The following is an 11,914-nucleotide window of genomic DNA, read 5'->3' on the forward strand; positions in this document are numbered from 1 at the left end:
TTAGACCCACTCTGATACCAGGGCTAGTCAATCAGCAATGTGGACCTTTATTAAGGTCTATGAAGAATATGCGTGAATTCGTTATACACTGCTTAATAATAGGATGCTTATAGTTTTTGACCATTGACCTATTGATGATGGAACCTTGACTTTGTGTCCTCTCTAAAGAGATCTAATAGAGATCCTCCAGTCGTTGCCTGTCAACAGGCCTTATATGAATTTATCTGACCAGCTATTTTCCTCTAGAGATGAAGCGGATTCTTTGGTTAAAAACAAAAAAAAAACACATTTTTGGTCAAGGACTATAAAGTATTGACCTTTGGCGTTCATCACGTACTCCTTGATGACTATGAACTCGTGACGTAATATTTCGCAGTTGGGCGTGCCTAGGACGCATGCGCTCCTTTTCTGTCACTCGGCTAAACGGTGCTAGGGGAAATTTGCTGTGTTGGGGGCACGACAGCATATGAGGTTTATTATCTTATAATGTCATACTGATCTGAACCTCCTTCTGTTCCTTGAAACTACGACGCTAAGGGAGTAACCACCACAATGCTGCGTGTCTGTTTGAAAGGGGCAAATGCAGCAGCTCGGGTAAGACATTTGTGTGTGGAGAGCACAGACTAGCATGCTAGCCTACTAGCCACACAGAGAACGGTCATTCAGTGACCCATTCACAAGGCCTAATTTAGTTACTGCTTGTCAGTGAAGGGAAGCGTTATTGTCACGGACGATTGGTCAGTAATCAGTTGTGCAACAACACTGTGTGGAAAGTATGAATTAATTATCGTATGCATGTGATATTGTATTTATTTGAGGGTTAAGGAGCTTGCTGTTATCTATTGCCACCTTACGTAAAGTACGTATTTCTTAGTGGAAATAGGCGTTCCTTTTAGATGGTTGAAAGGGGTTAGCGAATGAAATTGACGGATCCAATGAGGGGCATGATAATCCACCAATGTCGGTCCTGCTAGAAAGTATAGCTACGCAAGATTTGGCAGTTTGTGCGTGATTCATATTTTCTGTCAGTCACCCATGGCTGTAACAGTTTGGTTTTTGAGTTAAATCAAACAGTACATTTTTCGGATTGCCATATGTGCAGTTTGAAGTAGATACCGATTAGTATCATACCAATTTTATAAACAAAATGTATGGCAGTAGGATGTTTGTATTGTTTCCATGAGGAGGACGTGACCTTGCCGGCGAAAAAGTTCGCGAAGTTCCTTTCGGAGCCAACCTTTCCTTTAGTAACGTGGCCCTACACAATATGTAAAATATGGTAGTTTCACTAAACATACACACCCAAGTTTATCGTGAGCCAAACGCCTACCAAGCAAAGCTAACGTTAGCATTTAGCATGTGTCGCCAGTGCAATCTCAATATTCATGGGAATGTGGAAACGTGCGGACAGCTCTGTTACAACGGAATGCTCGGTCTCATTGTACACCAATTGAAATGTACGGTCATTATCTAGATAAGTTAGCTGTCTAAATCAACCTACTTCGCGGGCTACGACACCCGACTCAATCACAAACAGCATCCTTTTCGGATCTTATAAATGTAATTTTTAAAACCTCATATTCTCATAGTGATGTCATCTTGACATATACCATGGAAATAATTTAATGTATCCACACTTAAGGACCGCTCTGTTGGGATCCAATGGGACCCGACAAAGCCTTGTGGCCTTAACGCAGACCATTAAAGCCACACGGAAAAATGTTCACCATGGTGATTCGAGGTGTTTACAGTTGTCTACGGATAATTTGACGTCTCCATTGTTTTCCTACTAGAAATGTGTTTGTGGGAAGGTGGCCGGTCATCCTTTGCAGCACTGTCGTCGCTACACCTCAGCGGGAAACTCCGGGTAGGTTATCTGCAGACATGAGGCCCTCAGCCAGGAGGGATGGCGATGGGAACATATTGTACTGAAAGCAATAAAGTGTAACTTAGAGCTAATTGTCAGATGTTGAAGGCTACGATTGTCTTGGCTAAGGTGAAGGTGTTGGTACAGTGTCATATGATACTCATTGTTTGATTGTAGGTGGGACAATACTGTTTGTCATTGACATTAATGGTCTAAATGAAGTTTAACTGATGACTTGTATGTTTGTGTTGGCAGAGTATCTGCAGGAAAGATTGTGGCTGCCAGCCTTCTAACAGTGGGCGGCGGGCTCGGTGGCACAATCCTCTATGCCAAATGGGACCCCAAATTCCGGGCGAATGTTGAGAAGACTGTTCCTTACTCAGACCAGGTGTTTGGGATGACTCTGGGAGCGGCGCCTGTCCTCACATTGCCAAAGAAGCCGGTAGGGTTAGCACACATCTGGTTTCCAGTCACATTGCCATTACTGTGCTGGAGTTCCCTTCATTGCATCTTGGGTTTGGGTCTTCAGATGTAGTGCATGACTGCAACGATAAAGCAGAATCTTCGACACATTTAGGATTACTTTTTCAAATTGGTCAACTAGTGTATTGCTATCTTGAATTATGCTTTGACCAAACTCTACCAAAAACTGGAAATGAGGCCCAACTTGGCTTGTGACATGGCTGTGTGACATCAGGTAACATCGTTATCTTGGGTGTTCACCATGTTTGTACAAATGTCTCAGCAGGCAAAAGTGGAAGCCCTGCAGATATCCAGTGTGACTGAAACCATCAAGGAATCCAAGCAGCCGAAAAAGGAAAAGAAAGCCAAGGAGGCTGCCCCTGAGAAACCCCCTGTGGTAGAGGAGACCCCAGCCCCACCTCCTCCTCCTCCACCACCTCCACAATCTATTGAGGGTGAGATCACCAGAGGTTTAGCAAAAAATCATGGAAGCTTTTTTTTTGTTTGTTTGTTTTTCCAGAACTACAAAATGTTAGAGATGGATTCAAGGTTAGGAATGTTGTTGCAAGCTTGCAGTTTTAAGGTTAACGGATTCCTAAAAGAGATAAAATAGTTAAGGAGAGTCATGCAAAGGCTTGCTAAGCCATTGTATAGCTGGTGAGACCAGTGACCTCTGCTAGGGCTTAACAGTGGTTGCATTACTGGCATTTTGTATGCCAGTGAATGACACTCTTGAGGTTTCTCTTCTGCTGGAGGTTGAGCACAAAATGGCTCACTCGCACACTGATCTTGCAAGCCAGACATGGCAAACCTGATCGGCCTGAAGCTTACCGGGTTGCATGCTGTGATTTCCGCACACTCAAGTTGTCTAGCTCTCATGACTGATAAGCTCTTCTGGGTGTGTTTCTGTTATAAAGGTGGAAGGGAATGAAGACTGCCGTTAGAGTGATCTTATGGAATGCATAAGAAGTGAATGTATACAAATATTTGAGTCTGTAGGTTTTGAGATTTCATATTCTAAATTCAGCTAGAGTATAGGCATTATTTTCTTCCTCAATTCTATCCAATTAATCCTTTCTACTTCTTTTGGCTATGTTTTATACATATATATATATATATATATGAAAATGTATGATTATTGTTTCCACTGTTACGTTGTGCCTCAGTATGTCTCTGGTTGATTTCAAGTCAGCCATGTTTGTGTGAAGATCCTTCAGTTCAGTTTTGTTGACCGACTAGAAATGAGTTAAGCAGTCGTCTTAATGCACAGTGAAGGAAGGCTGGATGAAGACCTTCAACCAGCACTGGAACCTTGTTACTGATATTTGCTTTTCAAAAGGGTGGGGTTCAGTTGGCACTTCAGATAACATTTCGCAGTGGTTGTGCGCGTCGGTTTTAGCCTTCCCCGCTGCAACCCGTCTTGTGGAAGGTTCCACTCGTGACACTCCCACTGTGTTGCAGAGGCCTCTGCCGAGGCAGCCCACATCCTCTCCGCTATGAGTGAGGTGCCCTCCATGCCCGCGCCGGGCACCACCGACAATGCGCCGCCCGCCCCCCCAGCAGAGGCTGCAGCTGAGCCTGCAGGTCTGTGACCCAACAACCCCCTCCTCCCCAACGCACGCCGACATCTTCTTGACCTTTGACATTGCCCTCTGCAACTGACTTCCCTCCGCAGGGTCAGCCTCCAGCTACAAATACGATTGTAAAACTGATTTCACAGGCAAGGATACAAGTCCCACATGTTCTGCTCTACAGCGGAGTCCTTTGGTGAAATAAGCTTGAAAGGTCACAAATACCTGACATTTAACAGTGGAAAAATACGAACTAAAAGCCTGTTATTCAGCCGTGTTTTGAGTTTAGACAAGACTAATCTCGTCTGATCTGGAGTTGCTGAACTGCGAAGGGCGTTGCATGTTGGGCTGTGAGTCTATCTCTCTCTCTCTTTCTTTCTTTCTTTCTCTCTCTCTCTCCCTCCCTTTCTCGGCATGTGGCCTCGATGAGTCCATCCCTGTCACTATGATCAACTAACAGGATTTCTCACTCTCCCTGCATGGCTCTCTGTCCTGTCGCACGCTCTCCTCGTTTCTCTTCCCGGATCATCTCGCTCTCCTTTCTCCATCTGTCATTGTGGTTGGAGCAACAGCCCACCGCCCAGTGCTCACACGCCACTAACATGGAGGTGTCTGCGGGGTCATGCATTAACACTCATTTCACACAGTGTGCATCGTCATGAAGAAAGTGTGTGTGCATTAGCATGTAGTGTGTGTGTGTGCGTCGTCATGAAGTGTGTGTGTGTGTGTGTGCCTGTGTGTGTGTGTATGTGTGTGTGTGTGTGTGTGCATTGTCATGAAGTGTGCTGCATGTAGGTTCATTTTGGATATGGCGCGTGTGTTGTGTTTATGTAGTGTGGCTTTCGTCTGGGCAGATGTTAGGGGTATGGATGTGTGCATGCCACAAAACCAGTGATTATGCTGGTTGTGCAAGTGTGTGTGTATGAAAGCATGTGGATAAAACATATATACTAGTGTTTGTATGTTCTCAGTCCCCTGGCTTACACACTCAGAGAAGTGTGAAACACGAGAATGAACTGAGTGTGTGTGTGTGTCTAGCAGGGGAATGTAAGGCGTGTGCACATGAGCCTGCGCTGAAAGAACGGCCGGCAGAGGAGGTGACTGCACTCCTGGCTGCAAAGGATAAGGCTGAGGAAGACATCCTGGCCTGTATGTGTCCCACACACACACACTGTCTTACACACACACACACAGATTCGCTCTCTTTTCTCGCACAGACACACACGCACTCTGTCTTACTCTCTCTTACACAAAATCACACATGCACATACAAAACACTTAACACTAATCTCCCTATCTCTTGTAGGTGCACAAACCACACTCAAATGCACCCCCCCCCCCCCCTCATTGACAGTATGTGTTAGAACACATGTATGTGTTGGAACACATGTACAAATATGCACATACAGCAGGGCCCCTGTAACCGTATACGATACATTCCAACAACTACCGCGTACAGTAGCCAACACATCGTATGGAACTTGATTTTCGTGTATACATTCCTATGATTTGGTTTAATTTATAAATAACCCACAACATGACCTCTATAACACTTTTTAAAATTAACATTATTATTTTTTTATTATTCCTTTCGTTATGTCCTAGCCCCTCCCTTCGATATAAACAGAATGCAGTGAGGATAGAGGAATTGAGGTCAGACAGACAGACTAAAGACATCAGTCACGTGTTAAGCACTATGGTGCTGAAAGGCTCCTTAGAGTGGCACGGAATTAAGAACTGAAGAACCGTTTGTTTGACCTTAATATTCCGCTTAATATTTTCATAATCGTGAATAACTGAAACCGTGGTTACCAAATCAGGAGATACGGGGGCTCCTCTGTGTACACCACATACACACTCCCAGGCATGCACTCACACACGTGCACCATGTGCTTACTGCATCCACGCACGAACGATGTATGCCACTCACTAATATACATACCCTTTTCTTGGTTTCCCAACACACACAAACACACACACTTCCACATACCACAGCTGATAGAGTTGAGTGTACTGCATTGGTGATTTTGTTTCATGCATTTGTGTACAAGCCTCGCTCTGCTCCCTTTCTGTGATCTACCCCTTGTGTCCTCTAACTTCCTGTCCTCTACGACCGTCCTCTAACCCCCTGTCCCCTACAGCTGTCTGCTGCTAAACTCTCCTCTGGCCTATGCCTTTGCATGGTCTCGTTAACATAGTGGTTAGGTGGCCTCAAGCACACCAGCCTTGTTGATTGGCCTGTGTCTTTGTCCCTCACCCAGCTCTCTCCAGCCATCTGGACGAGACTCTGGGCAGCTCGGCTAAGGTCACGCTGGCCGCCATCGGCGCCCAGGAGGCCGCGCTGTCTGCCATAGCCGTCCACTGCCAGAAGCTGAAGGAGGCCATGGATGCGGAGGTGAGGCCCGGCGTTGAACAGCCACCACCTGAGAACAGCACAGAAACATACAAATCCAGTGTGGGAACATATTCATATTTGTTTGTGGTGCTCCTGTGAACAGGCTCCTGTGCTGCTGGGGGTCGTTAGTGGGGGGTGGGGTGGGGTGGGGGGGCTGTAGATGTATTTTTGGAAGCCTTGAGGTGAAGTGGTCGGGACTGGAGATACGGTGTCCAGCTGCCCCTCTAGTGTTGAGAAGGTGTGGAGCGAGAGGGCAGGGAAACAGACCAGCCATCTGTGCAAAGCCATAGCAATTCAGATAACGTTTTTGTTTTTTTTAGATAGGGCTCCTTTGAGGAAGTCACTTTAGCTTTTCATCAGCCATTAAAAGACTGCGTCACGTTCAACCTCTGTATGAAGTCAGTGGCAAGTGTTCCTATCTGAAATGTCAAATGTCAGAAGTGTCACATTCTCACAGCAGTCATGCTTGAAGAAAAGTTTCTAACCGTTTTGCCTTGGTCGTTTTCCTTGTGGGCAACTATAGCCCCTTGTTTGGAAAGCAATGCAGTTAAGAATGCTGAGCTCACGTTTTGGGCGCCTGGAATGAGACTGATCTTGTGTGTCCATGTTGTCTCGCTCAGGGCGCCCCGGATAAGAAGTCCTCCCAGTGGAGGGAGCTAGAGGACGCCCTGGTCCAGCGGAGCCAAGCCGTGGATGATGCTGGAGCCGCCCTCCTCAGAGCCAAGTGAGTCACCCAGTCTCTACACACACACACACACAGGCCTTATCACAAAGTGTCTTTGTTGGGAAACGCCGTGCTGCAGACATCTGAAACCCATTGGTTTGGGAAGAGATCAGCTTTGTAGGAAATGAAGATGGTATAATGTCTTAATTGTGTGTGTGTGTGTGTGTATGTGTGTGAAGAGATGAGCTGGAGAAGCTGAAAGAAGTGATAACTGTCGCCAAGGGCTCTAAGATCGACGCAGCACGACCCCAGGTCTTGGCAGCCGAGGAGAACCTACACAGCATGATTGTAGACCTGGACAAAGTGGTGGGCAAGGTACAGGCCACCCTATCCTCATTATCTTCCTCCCTCCCTCCCTCTTTCTCTTTTTTTTATCTCACTTTCCTACAGTCTTTTCATATTATTACCACCTCCCTTCACCTCTCTCACTCTGGCTCCCTCTCCCTCAGAAAGCATGTTTAAGTAATGAGCTCCAATTTCTATTCTATCCAGGCGTGTATAATCTCCTCTTATTAACATTGATGGCTTTGCAGTTGATGCCTTATCAGGCAGATGGTGTTTAGACACAAGAAAGTTAACATTCACCTATTAAAACACTGTCTAGAGGCGAAAGTGTAGGATACCATAATTGGCTATATTTTACCCTGTTTTATGTGTATTGTATAAATAACTCTGTAGGCATCCTGAGTACCTGCAGAAAGCCTCGTCATATGTGAGGTTAAACTGCATTTAGATAACAACCCGGCTTCATACTGCATGTTGTAGAGGTGTGTTTGAGTTATCGCGTGACTCAGACGACATGTGCCATTATCTGCAGGTCCAGTCAGCCCAGTCGGAGGCCAAGATCGTCTCTCAGTACAGTGACCTGGTAAACGAAGCCAAGGCACAGTTCCAGAAGGAGCTCGACAGCATCACGCCAGAGATCAAAGCCAGCTGGAAGGGACTTGGTAAACACGCACACGCACACACACACACACACACACACACACACACACACACACACACACACACATTGACTTGGTGGCATTAACAACTCCTTATATTGAAACAATCTAAAGACAATAGTGGTCTGTGGTCTTCCAGGAAATGGGTAACCTCGGGAAGCACTTATCAGTGCTTTCTTGTTGCTTGTTAGCCATGCACTTCAATTTGATAATGAAATTATAGTAATTGGAATTACAAGCTTTGGCCTGGCTTTGGACTGGAGTTTTGGGCCTGAACAGTAAATTGTGTTTAGTGCATACATGCAATACTGATAAGATATCTGTGGTTAATGGGGTGTCATGTCGAGTCAAATGTGAAAACGTAAAGAAAACTTATGATGAATAGTCATGATGTAAAGCAGACCAAAACCCAACTGAATTTGTGTCTTCCTTCTGAAAGCCCCCCCAGTCTCCCATGAACCATCACTGCTAACCTCTGACCCTCCCAACGATTCCCCTCCTCCACCCCTACCCCTCCCCCTTCCCATTCCCCCGCCCGCAGCCGGCAAGCTGACCATGGACGACCTGAACTCTCTGATCGCCCACGCGCACCGGCGCATCGACCAGCTGAACCGTGAGCTGGCGGAGCAGCGCGTGCGCGAGCAGATCCACATCGAGACGGCGCTGGAGCAGCAGAAGCTGGAGCACCAGAAGGCCCTGGAGCAGGCCGTGGTCACCGCACTGGAGCACAACCGCGAGGAGATGCGCCTCGAGCAGGAGAAGAAGGTAGGGCAGCAGCAGAGCGCACCTTTTCCATCTTTGTGTTGGCCTACGTTGTGCTCGCTTTTTCTTGTATACATGTTTAAAATGCTATGTTATATTATTATTGATTTATTATTATTGTCATCATGCAACTTACTGTGAAGACCACCCCCCCATTCCTCCCCAGAGGTGTGGTGTCCAGAGTCAGATAGCTGTCTTCAGTGTTTTGTCTCCGTCTGTGAGTTAGCTTCACTCCTGAACCAGGATGTAGAACTTGTTTATTCAGGCAGCTGGCTCACTGCTTGGCTTGTAGCACAGAGTGACATGGTTGTAATATAACCTTCTTGTGATATGCACATAAGTTGTGCACTCTTGTAGCCCAGCTGATAGAGCAAAGTAAGGGATAATGCCCAAATCATGGGTTTGACCCAAACTAACAAATATGAATGCCAAACCTATACTATGAGATGCTGTGGAGGAAGGAATCTGCTGATGTAGTGACTGTTGACGTGAATGTTAGGTGGAGGAGGTGCGTGAGGTGATGGAGGCAGAGATGCGCACGCAGCTCCGCAGACAGGCGGCTGCACACACAGACCACCTGCGCGACGTGCTCAAGGTGCAGGAGCAAGAGCTGCGCTCTGAGGCAGACGAGGTGAGGACACACACACTCCATCACACTCTCACTCAAATACGCACGCACTCTCACACTTCACGTCTCTGAAGTGTGTCCTTCTTATGCATCAGTGCACATGCGCTGACGTTTACACCAGCTGATTTCATCCTCAAACGAGGGCCCGTAGTGTACAGTGTATATTGTAACACACACACACACACACATTAAAAGAGCCTCTCAATGTAGAGCAATGTCAATGTCTGCTATGCAATTGTTGTTTGTTTGGCAGTCCTCACCTGTCTGATTATATAACCAAACTGCTGTGTGTGTGTGTGTGTGTGTGTGTGTGTGTGTGTGTGTGTGTGTGTGTGTGTCTGTATCAGACCCTGACGAATAAGCTGCAGGAGCAGGAGACCGGGTTCCGCAGGCTGACTCAGGAACAGCTGGACGCCTTCACCCTGGATATGAACGCTGCTTACGCCAGACTCAAGGGCATGGAGGAGGCCATCGACAGTGAGTCACTCACAGCCCTGCCCAATAGACAGTCAGATAGGGCCTCTGTTTTTAGTATTAAGGAAATGGGGAGTGCATTGGGAAAGAGGAGTCAGTCTTGGTGTCAGAGTTGTAAGTTTTGCACTTTGTGAGCAAGTTACTAGAGCAGGTTAGTGGAAGTCCTGTTCTCAGAAGCCTTAGTGTGGGTGTGTGTCCTTCCCGTTTGAGACTCCTTAGTGGGAATGTGACCTTCCCGTTTGTGACTCCTTAGAGCGTGTGTGTGTGTCCTTCCCGTTTGTGACTCCTTAGAGCGTGTGTGTGTGTCCTTCCCGTTTGTGACTCCTTAGAGCGTGTGTGTGTGTGTGACCTTCCCGTTTGTGACTCCTTAGAGCGTGTGTGTGTGTCCTTCCCGTTTGTGACTCCTTAGAGCGTGTGTGTGTCCTTCCCGTTTGTGACTCCTTAGAGCGTGTGTGTGTGTGTGTCCTTCCTGTTTGTGACTCCTTAGAGCGTGTGTGTGTGTCCTTCCCGTTTGTGACTCCTTAGAGCGTGTGTGTGTGTGTGTCCTTCCCGTTTGTGACTCCTTAGAGCGTGTGTGTGTGTGTGTCCTTCCCGTTTGTGACTCCTTAGAGCGTGTGTGTGTGTGTGTCCTTTTCGTTTGTGACTCCTTAGAGCGTGTGTGTGTGTCCTTCCCGTTTGTGACTCCTTAGAGCGTGTGTGTGTGTCCTTCCTGTTTGTGAGATCTTTCTTCTCGTCACTTCCTCTAGGTCATGTGATTGCCGAGGATGAGGCGCGTAAGGCGCACCAGCTGTGGCTGTCGGTGGAGGCCCTGAACTACACCCTCCGCACGTCTGGCGCAGACGCCCCCACCGAGCCCTTGGAGGCGACTGCCGCCGTCGTGCGCCAGAGCTGCGCCGACAACGAGTTTGCCCAGGCGCTGGCGTCGGCGCTGCCCGGCGAGTCGCTGAGCCGCGGCATCTACAGCGAGGCGTCGCTGCGTGCCCGCTTCCAGGACGTGCGCCGTCTGGCGAGGCGCGTGGCGCTCATCGACGAGACGCGCAACAGCCTGTACCAGTACTTCCTGTCCTACATGCAGGCCGCGCTGCTCATGGAGCCCCAGCAGGAGGCACCGCCGGCCCGCCTCAACGGTGACGACCTAAACACCTTCAAGCTGCTGTCCTATGCCTACTACAGCATGGAGCGCGGAGACCTGGAGCTGGCCGCCAAGCTGCTCAACCAGCTGCAGGGCGAGCCGCGCCGCGTGGCCCAGGACTGGCTCAACGAGGCCCGGCTCACGCTGGAGACCCGGCAGGCCGTCAGCCTGCTCTCGGCCTACGCCAATGCCGTCGGCCTGGGCACCACGCAGGCCCCCTGAGCCAGCGGAGCCGGAGGAGATACTAGAGCCAGTCGGTGGAGAGAGGGAGAGATGATGTCCAGCAGGAGATGGTACGAGCTGTATATTTGCAAGTGCCGCGACTCCGGCCCCAAGTCGCCACGGGAAACGCCTTGATGCACACTTGCCCCTCCTTCAGCTCTCCTGAGATTTTTTTTTTTTTTCCCAACGGAACGATATCAGAAGTCCCAAAGCACTTTTTATTTTGTTTTGTTTCATTTGTATTCCAACAAAGTGGCATAAGCCTACAAAACTAAAATTGATAACATTGTGGCCTATTACTCAAAACAGGAATAAAAAGAACAAACTGTTCTGAATATTTAAGTGTATCTCATATGCATAAATTAATTTCTGAGGAGTTAGCCGTCGTATGGAAGAAATGCCACTCGTTCTGTATATAAGAAAGCACCTCTTCACAGACTAACTTGAGTGTGAGCTTAGCAGATAGATGGGCCTCCAGTCTTACACACGCTAGGTTAACTCGTATGACACTAGCCCAGTTCACTGTTTCAAGCCCACAAGTGTTAGGTTGTTAAATTTGATGTTCATTATTTTCTGGTCAACCAACTGACCAGATATTCTGTAAGGATCCTGATTGTCAATGTTGTTGTCATGCTACAATTCTCCCTAGTAATGTTGGATACTAATAAATCATGGATGTTGTGAAAAAATCTTGATTCTTATTGCCTTATTTCAAGTATGGTGGAACACAATG

General features: G+C 47.6%; 1 protein-coding gene across 4 annotated transcripts; it reads left to right on the forward strand.

Annotated features, from left to right (window-relative positions):
• Positions 1 to 396: 396 nt before the first annotated feature.
• immt (inner membrane protein, mitochondrial (mitofilin)) lies at positions 397 to 11,870 on the forward strand. Of its 4 annotated transcripts, none has more exons than XM_080841126.1 (14): positions 397 to 594; positions 1,794 to 1,867; positions 2,123 to 2,309; positions 2,613 to 2,784; positions 3,791 to 3,913; positions 4,939 to 5,049; positions 6,162 to 6,295; positions 6,916 to 7,019; positions 7,199 to 7,334; positions 7,837 to 7,966; positions 8,505 to 8,728; positions 9,225 to 9,356; positions 9,701 to 9,830; positions 10,574 to 11,870. In XM_080841126.1, the coding sequence occupies exons 1-14, from the start codon at positions 553 to 555 to the stop codon at positions 11,179 to 11,181; spliced, it is 2,307 nt and encodes a 768-aa protein (XP_080697252.1). In that variant the 5' UTR covers positions 397 to 552; the 3' UTR covers positions 11,182 to 11,870. The 4 variants fall into 4 exon arrangements, with proteins under 4 accessions (XP_080697252.1, XP_080697253.1, XP_080697254.1 ...); XM_080841127.1 differs by having other exon boundaries at positions 4,942 to 5,049; XM_080841128.1 differs by having other exon boundaries at positions 2,616 to 2,784.
• The last annotated feature ends 44 nt before the right edge of the window (positions 11,871 to 11,914 follow it).

Source organism: Sprattus sprattus (genome assembly GCF_963457725.1).
Source record: "Sprattus sprattus genome assembly, chromosome: 6".
NCBI classification, from domain to species: domain Eukaryota; kingdom Metazoa; phylum Chordata; class Actinopteri; order Clupeiformes; family Clupeidae; genus Sprattus; species Sprattus sprattus.